At 38.5% G+C, this 19,907-nt stretch overlaps 1 protein-coding gene across 3 annotated transcripts in view; it reads right to left on the reverse strand.

Moving 5' to 3' along the window:
* Nucleotides 1-1,013: 1,013 nt before the first annotated feature.
* The window catches only part of Adgrg6 (adhesion G protein-coupled receptor G6), a 123,655-nt gene continuing 104,761 nt past the window's right edge, over nucleotides 1,014-19,907 (reverse strand). The window contains exons 20-26 of one of the 3 annotated variants that reach the window (XM_013026920.1): nucleotides 19,233-19,501; nucleotides 18,038-18,134; nucleotides 15,337-15,620; nucleotides 6,370-6,471; nucleotides 5,606-5,758; nucleotides 3,569-3,614; nucleotides 1,487-1,544 (exon numbers count right to left, since the gene is read on the reverse strand). In XM_013026920.1, the coding sequence (XP_012882374.1) occupies nucleotides 3,601-3,614; nucleotides 5,606-5,758; nucleotides 6,370-6,471; nucleotides 15,337-15,620; nucleotides 18,038-18,134; nucleotides 19,233-19,501 (919 nt within the window). In that variant the 3' untranslated portion in view covers nucleotides 1,487-1,544; nucleotides 3,569-3,600. Of the gene's footprint in view, nucleotides 1,545-3,568; nucleotides 3,615-5,605; nucleotides 5,759-6,369; nucleotides 6,472-15,336; nucleotides 15,621-18,037; nucleotides 18,135-19,232; nucleotides 19,502-19,907 lie in introns of all 3 variants that reach the window. The other 2 variants (XM_013026918.1, XM_013026919.1) reach the window with 2 other exon arrangements.

The raw sequence follows: 19,907 nt of genomic DNA on the forward strand, positions 1-19,907 counted from the left end.
TATTGAGATAACCATGGGTCTCAGTGAGATTCCTTGGGGCAAAGTTCTTACTAGGGGGAGAAAGAGTTCTTCACTCATGTGACTGAAAATGTCTTGAAACTCGTAAGAGCGAGAACAGGACCACAGAATCTCAAACGCATGTTTCCTAAAAAGGAAGACAATTGTACAATACATTGCATGCTTGATAGAATTTCTCTTCCTTCTCTGCTGAGCGCAATGGAGAAAAAACAGGGAGGAAAAAAAGTATACCTGGCTCATTCCTAACTATTGGGAAGTTCCTAATACTGGAATGTCCACACTATACTGCATTCAGATATGTGGGATTAAATAATAATTAAGGATTTAGCTTAATCTTCATGTATAATTTAAAATTGATGATAATGTTTAAGCTATGTGTGTTGACTAAAACGAAGGCAATACTAGAAATTCTTGTGGTCTCAAAGGAACTAGATTAATATTGTGGGAAGATTTTCTTAAGCATGTTACAGTCCTGAAAGTTAAATGTTTAAATGAGTTTCAATCTTTGTGTCCAGTTCTTTCTTTCTTTCTTTTTGTTGGTCGTAGGGCTTGAACTCAGGGCCTAGGCACTGTCCCTGATTTTTTTTGCTTAAGGCTAGTGCTCTATTATTTTGAGCCACAGATCTACTTTTGGCTTTCTGGTGGTTAACTGAAGATAGAGAGGCTCATGGACTTTCCTGCCTGAGCTGGCTTTGAACCGCAATCCTCAGATCTCATCCTCCTGAGTAACTTGGATTACAGGTGTGAGCCACCAGCGCCCAGCAGTTTGTGTCCAATCTCAACATGCTTTTCTATCTAGGGTGGGAATTTCACTGCCAAAAAAAAGTGTTGCTGCATTAATAGGAAACAGCACCTGGATGTAATCTGTGGGCATCTAATAGTTGGCTATACCAATGTGTGTACTGTTGAGAAAGATGACTGAAAATGGGGAAACCCATTTCCAGGCTTCACAATGAAGTGTGGGGTTTAAAATCAAGCCTAATTTACCCTTGGCTTTGATCCTCCCTTGTGCTCTAAGCTTCCTCTCTCCCTCCCCTTGACTTCAGATGAGTGCCATTCAATGACTCATCCTAAGAAATCTTCTGTCCTCCGGTTCCTGAGTAAAGTTGCTCTCAGTAGTGAAGCTGTTAGTGATGGTTGAGCCTCCTCCATGGAAGAAATATACCAAAAGAATGAGTTCGGAACGCACGAAAGACTTCTTCACAAAAGACATTCCTCATCTCCATGCAGGTGTCTTGGTCGTAGCCCATTTACATAGGCTAGTAGTAGTTTTCACGGCTTGCACATCTTCACATTTCTGCAGACTGATTATCCTACGTATTTTTTTCACTTCTTGAATTAAAGACACTAAAACTTTGTGCTGTGGCTGAAGGTGTCTGACATGATGATATTTTTATAGAAATTATCGGAGTGAGCATTACAATAACCCTTGACCTTATCAATGACCTGATGGACAGGGATGATTGATGTTTGTTCTCCATCACCATGGGCCAGTTTCGACAAGGACTTCTCCATGGAAGCACTGTCTGTAAGAGATGACACGAGAAATGAGGCTGTGTGAGGAGCGAGGGACAGCTGCAAGGCCCCCAGGCTGTACTCTCCGTTTTGCACATTCAAGAAGTACAGAAAGGAATTGAAGCTCTGTTTCTTTTATAGGATGGATAGCAGGTAGCCCTTACATTTCATGGGTTTTTTTTTCCAGTGCACTCTCAATATTCACTAAATGTCAATTTGCCTTCTAGGCATTTGTGTTGTGTTTTGTTACAGGAAAGCCCACTTTGAACACATTTCCTGTGGTTTTTACATTGTGAAATAAAGAGAAATAGCAAAAAATGGTGTTTTTAATGAAGTGTCAATTATAGAAATCAAAATTTTCTCTATCAGAAGTATTTAAAACTATAATTTTGGCAATGATATTAGAGAAACTGATAGTAATATCATATGTATTAATATTGTTTCTCCAAATTCAAAGGCTTCCTTACTTTGTTTCAGCTAGTGCTCTGAAACAATCCATGACTGACTTTATATACTCTATGGATATCATAAATATCTACCCTTTGCCCATTCCTAATATACTTTGGAGAAAAGCCATATCCTTATATTAAAGAAATTACAGCTTTGACTGTAACGAAGGACAAAATACAGCCTTCTGTATAGGTGTGTCCTCTCCATATACTGTAGGAGAGGTAAGCTATTCCGAAACACTGCTTTCTGAAAGCATTGCTCCAAAATTAGAATATTTACTTCAAGTCTTCTGTTTTGAGAATGGTAAAAATAGAAAAATGGGCCAGGAGCCAGTGGCTCTCATCTTTGTTACTCAAAACTCAGAGGCCTAAGAATCATAGTTTGAAGGCAGCCTGGGTAACAAATCTGAGAGAATCAATTATCAGCCATGGGGGAAAAAGTCAGTAAAAACCCTACAGACCTGAGTTCAAGGTCCAAGCTCCAACACACACACACACATACACACACACACACACACACGCGTGCATGCACGCGTGTACATGCATGCACACATACACACAGAGAGAAACAAGAAATGTCATTTTGTTCAAAGGAAGCAGATGAAGAAAAGATGGCAGATGGCAGATTGAAAGAATGGGCAGACGGAAGCATGGTGGAATGACTGAAGCATGTCCCAGAGCTGGGGAGGAGAATCCTGGAGGAATCATGGCACACACCCACACCTCTCTTGAATAGAGTGCTTGACTCTATTCAAGTTCAGATAGTTGAGAGCCACTGGTTTTGAGGGACATATGTATCGTGCTATAAATATCAATAATGAGTAACTGCACCTGATTTTTTTTAGAAGATCGTATTTTTACAGAAATGTTGAAGATGTATTCTTTCTGCTTCCTGGACAACTTTCAGGGGTGTATGCTTATACAGACTGTGACCAGCTGTGGTCCAAAGAAATGATCCAATTTGATGGATCTTCACAGTCTAATACAGAAAATTTCTGAACAACAGATGTGTGTGTGTGCACATGTATTTTTCTGTGTGTGCACATACATACTATTCCAAGTTTTCTGGATAGATATTATAATAAAAATTTCAATTATTGCTGAATACCTGAAAACCAGGGGCTAGAGAAATGAACTTATTTGACTCATGCTACAATAATTTCAAGCAAATAAAATCCTCAAAGCAGCTTGCAATTGATAATTTCTATTTCATGACTTCTATGAATGTACCATGACGTACTCAGTCATCCACAGGAGCAGTAAAAAAATTATATTCTTCTATAATGAATTCTCTCAAATATCACTTTTTAAATCACCTTTCTTTATATAGGACCTGCCACTCCAGAGCGTGGTACATTTTCTAGAAGAATCTATTTGCACACCCCATGCAGAGAAAAGCCAGCGGAGCCCAATGCCACCTAAATTTCAGGAGGTCCAGCTCGGTATGTGAATATCATTGCGCTATCTCTACAGTATTGTAAAGAACAAGCCATTTTGCTGGTGCAGCAGAACCTTAGCTTAATCCATGCAAACATTCCCTTATTACCTTCAAAAGTACATGCATCAAAAAAGTAATGAAACTTTACCTGAATGATCCTCTTTTGTTGAAGGAAAGCTCTTAGGAGATATTATCTATACCATAAACACATGAATGTCTAGATCAATTCCAAGACATATACCAACTACATATTTCTAAGGATATGCGGTGAATTCTTGCATACCCTCCAAGTGATCCCCAGTATGACAGCAGTACCCGCAAGAATCGGCTGTAGGCTTAATGTAATATATCATGTAAGTAATGCTATTTAATTTATCATGTAAGTAATGCTATCATTTTCATGCGAGTGGACAAGAATCCACTTAACATCATCTTTTTTGTCTGTAAGATCCTGTCTCACCCTTTAGAAAGCTGAACATGGTGGTATGTACCTGTTATCCCAACTACACAGGAAGTGTAAATAGGAGGATCACTGTCCAGGATAGCCTAGGCATAAACACCAAACCCTCTCTCAAAATAACTGAAGCAAAAAATGGGCTGGAGGTTTGGCTCAGGTAGAATTGTGCCTACCTAGTAAGTACAAGGCCCTGAGTTGAAACCTAATTACTATTGTGTGTGCGCGCGCGTGTGTGTGTGTGTGTGTGTGTGTGTTTGCTTTAAGTACCTCCATTTTTGCCTTCCTTCTTTTATCTTATAGTCAGTTTTCTCTAGGATCCTACCATTGTCTTTCCTTAAGATTTCCAAAATGTCCCATGTGCCAAATATTCTACCTTATTATTTTCTCTTTCTTATCAAGACAGGCATTTCTTCACACTAGCTTTACTCAGGTGTACTAAAAGGAAAGCAGTTCACTTGTTCCAAATGGGTTTTCATTCATAACTTACACATAATGCATCAATCATTTTCATTTTTAGAAAAGGAGTCTCAGTGAGTAATTTTAAGTATGGTTAAGTAAAGTAGAAAAAAATTCATCACAAGTAAAGGATTTTTGTGCCAGGGTATGACCACGTAGGCAAAATAATTGAAGTTAGACTTCACACCTCTCCTTAGGCTCCTTCCATAGGTAGAGAAGAGAATCCACAATCATTGTCACAGTATTGTCACAAAGGCTATGGCTATACCAATGGCAAAATTCAGGAAATAATACAAGCAGGCATAATGCATGCAAGCATGTGGAAGAATATAAGCTTATAAAAGGTTCCTTTGTAATTCAAGTGTCTGTAATATGCAAAATTATAGACACATCACACACCTTGTTTGCAAAAAGTAAAATATTAGTCTTTTCTGTGCCAGTCCCCTTTCTCATGTTTAATGGCTACACAAATTTAAAAAGATATTTTCATTGTGCAGTTAGAAGTAATTTTAAATAGGAATATCATGTGTGCTCAAAATTGGTGGACAGTTCTCTGCTGTGGGATTTAATTAATATTCAAAAGCAGCAATTTTATTATTTCCCTTTGGAATGTCAAGTAATATATAATATTCTTTATTGCCAAGATGTCTTTGGGATTATTCATGTAAATTCTCATTTTCAGACTATGTGGTCCTTGTAACTATGACCTCAACCTGGGACAGGAACAGGAAGCGAGACATAGTACTGTGTAATAGTCAGTCATCACTTTCTGAGTACCACGCCCTCTGTCCTTTCCCCTTGAGTCAGTGAGCTAAGGTACAGCAGCCTATAACACTAAGGAAACAGAGCCTCAAACAACACGTGCATTCCAGGTGAGGCTGCTTCCTGATGCCATGACACTGTGTCAAGCAACCTCCTCCACTGAACTGTGAAGCGCTTGGCCATTTAATCAATATTTTAAAGTGATAAGATGGGACTTGCTCAAAACAAAATATCCTAATTTTCAAAGGCAATTAAGTTTCAAATCAAGGAATGAAGTTGCCATGATTTTCAGAGTTGATGAAAGCTTGGCTAGGTTGACACAGATGGGTTACAGAATTTTAAAAAGAATGAAATATGCATGAAGTTTGTTGGATAAAGTGTTAAGACAGATACCTGTTTTCTGAAGCACTGGGAACCATAATTCATGTCACCATGGGTGACTTTTGCTGTGGAAGCCTGCCAAAGGGAACGATGCCAAAGGGCATCCTCATGATGGCGGGAATGACTCACCCGTGTTGCTGTCCCTTTTGAAATAGGTAGTGCAGCTGGATTTGGATTTAGATGTGAGATAGGTTGAGTTGGAGCCAATGGAACTTGAGGACAAAGATTTTCCTAGATTATCAGAACTTTTCTTGATGATATTGGTAGCTGTCTTACTCCAATCTGAAAGAAATGGCAAGGGTTTACCAAGGGCTTTGCCCTGAGAAGCCAACACTAGATTGCTTAATTTATCCAAAATATCTGATATTCTGGCAAGAGCTCAAAGAAGATACTGACATACCAACAATAGTAAACCTAAGAAACAGAAGTTTCCTACTCTGATCATATGAATGTATTCCTTAAAATTTCATGTGATCATTTTTAAGGATCAGAAGTAAACACTGAAAAAAAGTGAATACTTTTCTCTATTTTTTCCCCTTGCACCGAGAAACATCTCTTCAATCTAAAGATGTAACAGAGAATTTTAAAAGTGTGGAAAGATAGGTATGGCGTAGAGGAACTCTGGTTTCCAAGTTACCAAGTTACACATCGTATGTTTGGTGGCTCAGGGAACCTATCTGGAGCTCACAAATCATCTCTGTGAAATAGGAGAGTTGAACGTTAACTTCTCAGATATCTTCTTGCCCAAAATACTCTCATATTCTAACTAAGCATCTTCACATGTCCTACTTGATTGCTGATGTCCTTGAAACTGGGTTGCTCTGACAATGGAAGGTCAAACATCAACCATCTCTGACCAGGTATTAAACCCAATTAGCCCCATGCCCCTTTACCTGAGTTGTCTGCTAATCGGAATCTGCCACAGCACAGGTGCCGCCTCCATTGCTTCTGAACATTCTCCTTCATGGCACAGTGGAAGATAAATATAAACAAGCCTGTGGCAAACCAAAATACAGGCTTTTAAATGAGATGGCACATTTGAAGTGACAGATCTTATCAAACATGTGGATTCACTTTTAATATTTTTTTTTTTACCAAATCACTAGAGAACACATCTCAAGTGACTTAGATCTGGATGAGAGATAGGTGGAGTTGGAACCACAAGCATTTGAAAGCAAAGGTTTTCCTAGATTGTCACAACTTTCCTTGGTGATCTTGGTAGCTGTTTTACTACAATTGGAAAGAAATGGCATTGCTTGACCAATTTGCTTTACGGGGAATATGCTTTGCCCTGAGAAATCTTGACTCAGGTTGTAGACTCTTAATCCTATAGACAAGAAAACACTGTCTGATAAAAACCAGAATGAGTGCAGTACATCGATCAGATTCTGTCTTTGCCTGTTCTGTTCAGCATTCCTATGACTTAACTTAAGAACCAAGTTAATTTAACCATTTAATTTAAGCATTCAATCCTTTCCTGGTCTTTGTCTTAAAGTTACATAAAAATGTAACATAAAATTTTGAATAAAGGAAAAGAAAATCTCAGAAAATGCCTAGGAGCTCATAATGTGCTTTGATTTATAACATTTAACTTAATTTATGCATATTCGTTATTGTAGTTATAACCACAGTAGGTTAGGTTATACCATAGAAAAATGGTCATTTTGCAGGTCAACCACAGCAGTCATGTGGTTTCGCATGGCTGACTTTAGTTTCTCAACACTGTAACATAGAATTATTTCCTTATTCGGAAGTAATCTTCATAATCAAAACCTAACTGTGTCACTTGTATTGTAGACACCACCTACTTTTAACTTACAGGGAATGTGTTCCTGACTTCTAACCCTCTCTTCGAATTTCTCATGAATTTCTACCTCCAGTCCTTTATACTGCTCTTTCCCATTCGCTAGGGAGCACGTTCTAGTAACTCCATTAACCTCTAATCATTCACTTTCAATGTTTTCCCAGGCAAATTTGAAATGATGAACTTTGGCTATCACCACTTCTTTCATATCATCTTTGTCCAAATTAATCCCAACAGGCCACTATCCACATCCATGACCCCAATACAGCTGTTCTGGGAAGGCACAGGAACTCTATCTTGCAAATACATTTACCCATGAGGGCTTCTGGTGCTATGGGCTGGGGAGGAAGAGTCCGTAGGAAGGTGACTGCTTGATCAATGACCTGGCTAGGATCTCTTTCCACCCCCAGATGTCCTCAGGACTAAGCACTGAATGATGGGCCTACTTCCCATTGTTGAGTTCAGATTTCATTTTCCTGCCCCAAATGACTGAATCACATGGTTATTCAAAGCTTTACCACACTTACCAAATTCCCTAACTAGTATAGGAAGTCTTCAATAACCAGGTACACTTTGTATTGCCAGTGGTGTGAGGAGTAAAAGTGTGGAAGTAACCAGAGTTGGTGCATTTGATCCTTTCAAATGTTGAGGAGCCAGTGGCAGCTACAGAGCAAAGAGTCGGGAGGGGGAAGAGGCCTGGGGAGAGGTCATGGAGGGAGGAGGCCACTGACATTTCAGAAACATTCTCACGTGGCACAGACTGGGTCAAGATTTTCTGAATTTCTCGTGGAGGTACTTTAGTCACACAGCTGAAAAGGCAACTGTGTATTCTTAAATAGCAGTATATCAGGAGCTGGAAGATATAAGCTCCAATGAAAGACTTTACCTCCCAGGCATTAACCCCAGAATCCCTCACATACAGGGCTTACTGTTGAACAAATATTTTGCCCCCAATGGAGGTAGAAGGTGATACTTACTAGATATTGTTTTCCTTCAGTGTATATACTATTCTTCTTTTTGTACTAGTCATTTTTGTGCCTATCACATATATGGAAGGAAAAGACTTCAAAGTCTTTTGAGGATACCAGAAGAGAACTGGGCTGTAGATTGATTTTGTTGGCCTTTGGAATGGCAAAAATTATTATTATTATTACTATTTTTGCTGGTTGTGGAGCTTGAACACAGGGCCTGGGTGCTCAAGGCTAGCACTCTACTACTTGCCTCACAGTGCCACATCCAGTTTATTGGAGTAGTTTATTGGAACTTAAGAGTCTTGAGGACTTTCCTGCTTGGACTTTCCTCAGATCTCAGTCTCTTGAGTAGCTGGGATTACAGATGTGAGCCACCCGTGCCCAGTTATGAGAATTATTTTGAGAATTAGCTGCTGATCGTCATCAGAGAAGATCAAGTTAAAAATAAATTGCAATGGCAAAACATTATATAATGTAATTCTAAGTCATAATTATATCATGAGATGACATTGTATATTTTTAACCAATCATAATTACTGTAACATATAGATACCAGATAAGTTTCAGAGAAAGAGCAGGTAAATCAGATTCAAAAATCAGATATATTTCTTATAGAATTAGGAGCTAGAGAGAAGAGGCATAAAAATTATGAGCTAGAGAAAAGAGATGTAAAAGCTCTGTTTTCTACTATGAATTGGCTATCATTAATAATTAGAATTCTTAGGACTGACTATGCTTAAATTTATTACATAGAACAAATTCTTCAACATGGACATATATTTTTATATTGTCAGAATAATATTCTCCTAAGGGGCTGGGAATGTGGCTTAGTGGAAGAGTGCTTGCCTAGTATGCATGAAGTCCTAGATTTGATTCCTCAGTACCACATAAACAGAAAAAAAAACAGAAGTGGCACCATGGCTCAAGTGGTAGAGTACTAGTTTTGAGCAAAAAGAAGCTCAAGGACAGTGCCCAAGCCTGGCAAAAAAAATTCTCCTAAAACATTATTTTACTATTTGTGCTAACTTATTTCACATGAACTTAAGTTAGTCTGCCCATAAATAATATATCATTTTTTTTCAGAACAGAATACTCCCTTTAGAGTTCAACTATGGGAAGTGTGAGAGAATCCACATCTGGATGGTAAACACTTTAGAAAGGAATGGGAGAAAATGGAGTAGGAGAGCCAAGGACACTTGGAGGCTAAAGTGAGAAAACAGAGGGTGATTCTTTTAAATTTGGAGGCATATTTTCCTCCATCGACTTGGAGACCTTGGTCCCAGAAGCAAAACTAAAATCACAGATCTTGAACAGAGCCCTAGGCTGATAAAGGAATCTGATTGATTTTTCCACTTTGTCTCTGCTCTCTTTTATCCATTTTTTTCCTTTGTAAAAATATTTGTACTACCTAGGGAAACATAAAGCCTTCTAGCTTTCTGGGGAGATTTGCCTGCTATGACGATGAACCACAATAATGAGGCTTTATTTCTCATGGCACCTCAAACTTAGCTAAAGAGGCATTGCCCATAAAAGTTGGAAGCAAAAATGGTCTAAAGATTAAATGCAGATCTGAAGTCTTTACTTCTTCTTGACAGGCTAGTGCCAGCTTTATGAAATCTTACACACACACACACACACACACACACACACACACACACACACAGCATTTGTGAATTTTAGCCTGAAAGACTATTGCTTTTTGTACCCAAAACAGAGTTCCCTAGCAAGTTTCTTCAGTTTAATAGCCTTGATTCTTTATTTCACTTTTATGAAAGAAACCGTTTCACATTAAAACAAGAAAAACAAACATTGAACCAACTTGAAATGAACAGATTTCTGTTTAGCCCCTTCCCTTTTCGCCTTACACTTAGTCCTGTCTTCCTCTAAGTTCCAGCTTTCAGTATCTGGGGACGAACATTTACTTAAATAAAGCACAATGAACCCCATCAGATGGTCTTTGAAAATGGTGAGGGAAGGTGACAGGAACAGGACAATCCTGGAGAGAGTGAATTTGTTCAAAGTCTAATGTGTACATGCAAGGAGATATCCCAGTGAAAGCCTCTCCTTTACCGATGTTAACTCAAAAATAACACACACACACACACACACACTAATTAAAACAAGTAATTAATATGAGAATTTTAATTGTCTAAATTTCCAGAATAATCACAGGTGTTGTTTGAAAGTGCATTGTAAGTTATCATGAAATATGCAAATATACCCAATTTCTGCTGTTTTGACCATTGTAATGCTAGCAAGTAATCAGTGGCAAACATTATCTCTAAGCAAACTGGCACCATCTACCAGTGTTCTCCACAGCAGCTTTTGTGTGTGGTACCCATGAAGCATTTTATTATGTTCACATAATCTACACAGGAGATTGTTGCTTTGTGCTTGAGCTAGTAATCAATACTGTTTCCAATTCATGAAAGAAAAAAAATGAAGCTCTCATTACAGAGATAGATTTCATGCACTGATGAATATCTCTGTAGGCTGAAAAGGCCTAGCACAACTCATTGTGTCATATGCTCACGTACCCCTAATGTATAAAATACCATCTGAGATACAGTTCATCACTGATAAAAGAAGCAGTAACGTGCCTTGCTGAAGCTTAGAGTAGCAATTCAGTCCTGTGAGAGCACTAAAGACCTCACAAGGAATAGATATCCAGCAAGACCGTGGCCAACATCTCAGTTTCTTTAGGATGAATGATTGTAGTACATAATCAAATGTCTCAAGCATGTGCATTATGATGCCATCTACTTGTTCTACCTACGCAATGATTCATATGTAATTTTCAGCAGCATTCTTTAGAAAAACATTAGAAATTTTAATACAGCAATAGACCAGTTTTGTCCTAGGAAAGGAAGAAAAGAAAACAAAAGAAAGTAGATATAATTTTCACCAAGTTCACAGGAAGCTTAGAAGCTTCAATCTTGGGTAGAAATATCAAGGAAATGATTTTTCTATCATAAGTTAAGTAGGTAAAATAAAAAGAGCAAAATGAAAACTATGAAAAACTAGAAAACAATAGGCTTGGTGTCTGTTGTGATTATTTAGGACGGGGGTGGGGGGAATGGGACTGGGGATTGAACTAGGGGCCTTGCAATTGCTAGGCAGACAGTGTACTGCTTGAGCCACTCCCCAAGCATTAGCCTCAAATCTAATTCCATGAATGGTTTTGCGTGATTTTTCAAGTAGGAAAAAGTTGAGTTATAGCCAGATAGATTATAATAAATTCCTGAAACTTAAAATGATTTTCGTAATTATATAGGTACAAATATACATTAATATATAAAAATATATAACTCAAAATAAAAGTTAAAGCCAGGTGCTGGTGGCTCAGACCTGTAATCCTAGCTACTCAGGAGGATGAGATCTAGGATTGCAATGGAAGCCAGCTCAGGAAGAAAAGTCCCCATGAGACTCTTATCTCCAGTTAACCACTGGAATGCCAGAAGTGGAGCTGTGGCTCGAAGTGGTTAGAGCACTAGCCTTAAGCAGAAGAGCTCAGGGAGAGTGCCCAGGCACTGAGTTCAAGCCCCACAACCAACCAAAAAATCCCTGTGAAAACAAACACGATAAAATAAAATGTGAGACTAGAGAAAAATAGTGTCTATAGAATTTGACTATGTAGACTATAAAAAATCATGTACATTCCCATAAATTTACCTGTGTCTGTATATGTATTTATATACATGCATGCCTACAGGTAAGAATCCTAAAGGTAAATGGATTTTTAAAAAACAAGTTTGAAGCAAATTTTGAAGATATGGTTGTGACATAGAACCGAGAAAGGGCACTTTCCCGTGCCATATGTCCTGACGTCATCCCTGGATCCCATCTCAGAAACACACGTAGTGCCTGCTGCCCTTCATAGCACAGTCCTAGCTGAACTGAAGATGCCCAACTTCCTCTGAAATCTAATGACAATTTGTTTAGTAGAGTTTTAGTGGTCAGAACTCCATGTTACATTCTGGCTCTTTAACTGCTACTGAGTCTTATATAGGCATCCATTAGCTATAACACTATACCAATAAGACAACCCCTTACCTTAATCATTCTACCAAAGTAAGTTTGCCTTCATGGTCAAACCAATGTGTTCTGTGGTGGCATCCTTCCTGAAAGTCTCTCAACTGTTTCACATGTCTCTAGATCCCTGTCTCCTCCACAGTCTACACTGGGGCACCACCTTCTCCCCCCACTGTAAGAAGCTCCTCTGCTCTGCTTTCTACACGCTGTGACTTCTTGTCACCCAGCCTCCACATGCTATCTGCCTTCATGGTTACACAAAGTACATCTCACCATGACAACTTACATGCTTAACCTTTCAAGGACTTGATATTGGTCTCGTAGCATGTTCTCCAACTCACAATGTTCTTTCTCCTCCCTCCCCCCGACCCCCCAACCACTGAACTCCTCCTTAATCCCTAGGAGCCCTCTAGATTTCAGTTTAGCCATCATGTCTCTGTCGAATGTTCCAAAGACTATGAGGTACTTTTATACAGCAATGTATTTGATTAAACATCAGTCTCTTTTATTGCATAAAATATAAACTCTGTCAAGAAAAGGGACTGAGTAATGTCTTTGCTGAAATGAAGCAATATAGAGTGTACTTTGCCCAAGTGCTCTCAGAATTAATCTTGCAGTTATCTAGTTCTTTCTATAAAGTGCCTAAATCCTATGTGCTCCTTTTTAATAAGACAAACAACTCACCAATAAAAACCATTAAGTAACTTTTCATAGTGTCTCAAGGAGTTTTTGTACAGCCTGGCTGGTTAAGCAATTGTTGATAGGCTCACTTGTATTGTATCACTGCTTTTTAATTTAAATTTCTTTTTCAGGAGGTGTGTTTTTTTTTTAAATACCACTGGATATGCAGAAATCTGTTCTGAATTTATATAACTTAGAATAGGTCTTAAAAGTCAGTGATTTATGAAAAACACCGACTTGATGATGGTTTACAACATTTTTCCCTCCTCACAGGAGACCCATGCTGGGAAAAATAAAGCATCCCGATTCTCATTAATGGCAACAGCTGCACAGACAACTGTAGCTGAAGGTTATAGACACTGCCAGGAAATTCTCACAGCAAAACCAAGGTTGGGCTGGCAGCATTACTCTGCCTTTCAAGTGCAATTCTGAAACCTAAAACCATGGAATTTCTAATGCTCACAGACACTCTTGTCAATATTTATTTAGGCACTTTAATGTAATGTACTATAGAACCGATGCAATAAAGGAATACTCCTTTTACAGAGCTAAGGAAGATATGTTTATAGGCCACAAAGTTAGTTTCTAACTTTTGGATGTACTTACAAATGGCAATAGATTGGCATATTTTATCTGTTATGGGAGAATGGACCTGAATAAAATTTGCTGAAGTAATTATTTGTATTAGAGGTGTGTCAGATTAGATTTGGGACATACCCAGGACCTCTCCCTTCCTTTCATGCAGTTAGTCATTCATTTAACAAACAATCACTAAACATCTTCTTGATGACTTTTCTCTCCCAGTTCACAAACTAGTAGAAAAACTAGTAAGATACAATTTTAGGGAGCACCTATCTATGTACCTCATATGTGAATAACACAAGCCTTCTTTCCTCTCTCCATGGGATTTAAGTCTAATTAACATCCCACAGCCTCAGTTTGGTCTTCCTACACTCACAGGTACATGTCCAGTAGCTTTGGAAAAGCAGCATTTGTTCTGCTCTGCTTGAAAATTTGTCTTTAGAGGTGTAGACCTCATGGTCTTTCTGAATATTAAGGAGTTTTGACTCAGAGATAGAGCACTTGCCCAACATCCTCAAGACATAGGGTATTAGCCACAGAAACACACATACACATGCACACATACACTTACACAAATGAGAGAGAGAATGTCATTTAATTTTCCAACAGTGATTTATACTTTCTTATAGAAAAACAGGGATGTGTGTTATGGAGCCAGAAGCCTGAAGCTCATGTCCTTGAAGGACACTTTGTGTTTGTGCAAAATAGGCTACTGATAAATATAAAATTGAATTAATTGCCCTAACTCATACAAAGACCTAAGCTTCTTCATTACTCATTTTTAAATCTAAGGAGCTAAAGAATCCAGGTGAACTCCTCTCATGTCTAGAATCTAAATAATCTCCTATTCATGCAGGGTAAACCTACCAAGGACAAGACTCCAGGAGGAGTAGAGCACCCAGCTGAACCATAAAGACAGACATTGTCTGGGTCTCTCTATCTACTTCCCATGGGCTCTAAGCTGGAAGTTTCTCCTTGCTCCATAATGATTCACATAGTAGCAACTATTTCCAAAGTACCTACTGGCTATTTGGAACACACTGCTGAAAAAAATTAACATTGCTATCTCTTTTATCTATTGAAGACCTTTCTTATTTTTGTATGAGTGTGGCAGTACTGAGATTTGCATTCAAGAGCCTTATGCTCACTAGGCAGGCCCTTGTATCACTAAGTCACATATCCAGCCCTGGTTTTTGCTTTTTGCTTTTTCTTTTTACTGGTTATTTTAAAGATATGCTCTTGTTTCCTATCCGGACAGAGCACAGAATACAATATATTGATTTTAGGCTTCTCTGGGTGGCAGGCACTGGTACACTGTCTCCAGCTCCCTTCCATTAAAAGTGAGTCTTGAAAACTCTTCTGCCAAGCCTGGCTTGGAACCATGATCCTCCCAATATCAGCTTCCCATATCGCTTAGGAAAACTACATCTAGGATGGCTACAAGGGATATTCATAAACTTTTCTGCCTGGGTTGGCCCCCAACGGACCACTACCCTCTCATTCTCAGCCTCCTAAGTAGCTAGGATTACAGGCTGCATAAGACTTCTAAAATGAACACTCATCTTTGTGCCTGGAACTAAATACCTTGAATAGAAGACATAGAAATGTAGTCTCTGCCAAAAGGAAGCTGGAGGGAGGGGGTAACAAGTTAGATAAGTACTTATGTAACTGTAACCTCTCTGTATATCACCTTGACAATAAAATTAAAATAAAAATCTTTTAAAAAAAGAAGCTGGAGTAAAATATGTAAAACCAAAAAGCAAAAATTGCTCAGGTATTATTTATCTTACCTTGTAATGAATTGAAGATGGAGAAGAGGTACATGAAGGGGATATTTAAGGGTCCCCAGGCAAAAAAAGCAAAACCCCATGTCATGCCTAGCAGGAAAGTCAAGCTAACCACACTGCGCAGGTTCCTTAAAACCTCTTCCTTCAGGGTCCGGTTGCTTCTCTTGCCGTTTCTCCCACAGATCTGCACCATTACCACAATAAACATGGCAACATTCAGAAAAAACATGACTCCAAAATAGCCAGCACAGGTCACGTAAAATATCACTGCATCCTGAATCCAACAGCTAAAAAAATTAGAAACAAGAAAGGGAAAAGAGATTGATTGCCACTCTCTGATTGTTTATTGCAGATTTACCTCTCAAACACCTGTGGAAAGTCATTTACTGCCCTGGCCTTCCATTTTTTCTTTGCTCTTTTATTAGATGGTTTGTTTGGTTTAGGTACTGTTTTCATATCTAGTTATTTAGGTTAACATTAAAAAGAAATCACGATGATTTTTGTTGAATTCTACCTTGGTATGAAACCACTCTTGATTGGCTCACCTGAAACCATGTCTAAACTGCTTTTCTATTGTATGCTTGTACTGTAAAAGTGGTAAAGTTAAGTACTCTTTTCTCTCTCCTCTTTCCTTCCCCTCCCTCCCTTCTTCCATCCTTCCTTCCCCCCCCTCCCTTTCTCCCTCTTTTCTTCCCTCCCTCCCTCGTCCCCCTGTCTTTCTATCTTCCTTCCTTTCTTTCTTTCTTTCTTCCTTTCTTTTTCTTTCTTTCTCTCTTTCTTGTCCTAGGGCTTGAATTCAGGGCCTGTGCTGTCCCTGGGCTTCTTTTACTCAAGGCTATCACTCTACCACCTGAGACACAGCTTGACTTCTGGCTTTTGGAGGTTAACTGAAGATAAGAAGCTCATGGACTTTGCTGCTCAGGGTGGTTTTGAACCTCTATCTTCAGTTCTCAGTCTCCTGAATAGCGAGAATTACAGGTATGAGCCACCAGCATTCAACTACGCACTCACTTTTGCTTTCTGATGAGTTAAAGTGTGACACAGTTCCCCAAGGCAACATGGAAGCAGAAGTCTGTTTGAGGGACTTTTGGAAAACTGTTCTTGACATACTCAACTGGCAACCTGCTATTTCTTCCTGTTTCCAACATGAAATGGGCTATGGAATTATACCAGTGGTCTTCCATCATAAAAGAGGCCAAGAGAGCGGTGGAAATGTGAGCACTGACATATAGTCAAAAAGTCAACATTAGTGGATTCTACATCCATGTTATTTGTCATGTGTGGGAATTAATTTCTACTTAATGTGTCACACTGAACTGTTGGCTCATTATAATAGTTATAATAATTACTACTAATACAATGGGTTAGTTGAGACAGGGCTTTATTATACAATTGTAAGATTTATCCATAGACACTTCTTATGCATGACTATGAAGCTGACATTAATAATAAAGCATCTTTAATGAGATAAAATGATATACTTAATATTTAGAGTGACAGATCAAAAATAAATTCAAGAAACTGAAAAACTACAATATGTACAAATTATATTATGAGTAAAGTTGACAAATATAATTTGCAAATGTCCTAATACCTAATCTAAGCTATGGAAATTTTTAGGCATCTCAAAATTAGATAGTTGAAGGAAATCAAATTTATTTAACATTTTAGTATAAATGGTCATCCTTCTGGAATATTCCACAGTGAAATATGTCATTCACAGAGACAAAGCTTGAACATCTTTGGATTCTGGAACCTTACTAGACTCCTGGAATATAATTAATACTCAATAAATGAGCATTGTTGATGGCATAACAATGTACCAAGTGGAACTTTAGTGTTTTATAAGAATTGGTTAACATGATTTTCTTGTTCCCTTTTTTAAAAAGTTATTTGTTGGGTTCTACTTTTAGTATATATTAGTGCTTGTCCCTGGAGCTAAGGTTTCTCCACACATGTAAGTTATTCAAAGATCCTGAAATTCCTGACGTAGGTCCAACATTTCCCCCCCTGGTCCTTGTTGAATGTTTTCAAGGCTATTTTAGAAATATGAACGAAGTTGTGCCTTTCATGATGGAAAAAGACATGTGTTAGACAACTGGCTGGATATAGACGTGTTGATCATCCATGAAATGTACACTGGCATGTGGCTTCTCAAGACTCATTTCAGCAATAAGCTCTTTTTTTCTTTAATCACTCTTCCAGTCAACAGATACTGAATATCCTCAATATGAATGACAGAATAGGACACAACTGCTTACATTGAACAAACTTAATCTCAAAGACCTTGTAGTCTGAAAGGAAGTTTGTTTTTTTTCCAAAATATTTGAGAACACACTTTTTTTCCCACTCCCTACATTTCTGTCTACCATTCATATTGGCACTGATATTACTGTTGGACTCCTTCAAAGATGTATGTCCTCTTGAGGAAATAAGAGAGTTATGGAATAGACAAAGTAGTATTATAGGCTTCTTCTGAATGTTCCAAGATAGAATCTATTGTTAATATAGAAATGCAACTCAAATATTCCAGAACATTAAAATCATGATCTCTGTCCTAGCAGAGACTGAGACAAATTCATACAAATGAACTAAAGTCTTTTAAAACAAGAGCCTTACTACTGGCATAGAAATTGGCATTAAATTTCAGGAAGCATGGGACTTTTGTCCATCATGAATAATCCCCCAAATTTGCATTACTTACAATTCATCACCTTGTTCTTTCCCATAGCTGTCTTTTCCGTAAACTTCATTTTGTTTTCTGCTTGTGAGAATAATTGACACCACCAAGGCTGGCAAACCTATTATGCAAAGACCACAGACAAGTTAGCTCTCCTGCAGCAACCACATCTGTTTATCGGACTGAGAATGGCAAGGAAAGAGAAAAGAAAGAAAACTCTCCAGGTCCCAGGCACAAACATGTTAGAACTGGGAATTCAGTTAAAGTCAACAACAAAAGCTTCTCCTTGGTGTAGAATATCCAACAGCCCAAACTTAGCCTTCAATATTCTGTTTGCTTGGAAATCATTAAAGAGCCCGAAACCAAATTGTAATGAATCAAGCATCAGCCAGTGTGGTTTCATTAATGATATCTTGTTAGAATGCCAGAGTTCAAGCAGATAAGGCAATTGCTGTATACTTTGCCCCTTGTTTTTGGATACAAAAGTAAGTTTTTCAGAGAAAGTATGTAGGGAAAGCAACAGGGGTATTGAGTCTTTATGGTCTCCAAATAAGCAATGAAGTATTTATTCCCTTGTGTATTTCACTGGGGGAAATAGGTGTACCTCCGTTCCCTAAAAGATGGTTTTGCTGCCTCCTAAAGGGTCGACTGGAACACTTTGGGAATATCTCAGGCATCTATATTGCCATCTGAAAAAGTTTTGTGAGGGAGCTCTAAAAGGCCTGGCCCAACATGAAACCAAGGGAGATGAAGGAGCTCAATGGGAAGATTGCCAACAGACCCACATGACCATCCCATGCCCCACTCGGGATTCATGGTAAAAAAGTTCAAGGCAAGAATCCTCTGTGCGACTTCACTGGACACACATGAATAAAATGCTTCTTTCAATTCCTGTAGGGATGAGCACAACCAGGAGTCTCGGCAGGACTTTCTATTTGGAAGCATAAGGTTCTGCCAGCTGCTCCTTTGGACTTGGGTGGGCTGGCGCTGAGCTCAGGAAATAAGTTTTTGGTGACTCAGGAGCTGAGGTGTTTCCTTTATTCTTGAATTTAGTGAATACGGGTGGAGAGTTTTAAAAAGACAGTGCTGAGGATGTCCCTTGTGTCAGATATGATTATCTCATCCACATCCTTCCCAGGACTGTGCTTTAGAAATAAGATTTTTTTTCCCCTATGAAGATTGAGCAAGGTATGTGATAGAAAGTACACAGGCAGCTTACCCCAGCCAATGATGCAAAATTTGAGGATATACCGGCGGATGTAGGTGTTAAATACTTTCACGAGGGCAATGTACATGTGGATTGCTTCCAGCCCCATCCAGGTGAAAGTGGCCAGAAGGAAGAAGTGCAGCAGGGCCGCCACAGCTGTGCATAGTCCGTCCACACCGAAAGAGGTAATCCAGCCATCCAGGAGGAAGATGAGATTCAGGAAGAGCAGGGCTGAGCTCAGGTTCATCAAAATTTTAGAGGGATAATCCCTTCTCAATTTCCTAAAAAACAAAAAGTCAGGAAGTATGTATGGCAGCTAATATGGCTATAAGTAATTTTTAAGCACAGGAGTAAAAATACCTCTCTTTTCTAGCTCTGAGATGGCTTAGTTAGCCCCATCTTTATGTCTTGATTCCACTAAGGGAAGGCTAAAAATACTTATGAGTAGGTGGCAGGTTAAAATTAATTGTATCCTGATTGTTTATAAAATTTCGAATTGGTTTCCAGACATTTTTTTAAAATCCAGAAACAATTCTAGAGTTGTAAGAATGATTTTTGTATTAAAAAGGCAATTTACATAAATATTTTTAAAGTTTCAATTTTTAATATCCCTTTTCAAAGTTTTTTTTCTCCTCTTGGAATGGATTTTTATAGGATTTGTGAAGCAAATATTTTCATGTTTTACAA

This window comes from Dipodomys ordii, unplaced genomic scaffold (genome assembly GCF_000151885.1).
Source record: "Dipodomys ordii isolate 6190 unplaced genomic scaffold, Dord_2.0 Scaffold98, whole genome shotgun sequence".
NCBI classification, from domain to species: Eukaryota; Metazoa; Chordata; class Mammalia; order Rodentia; family Heteromyidae; genus Dipodomys; species Dipodomys ordii.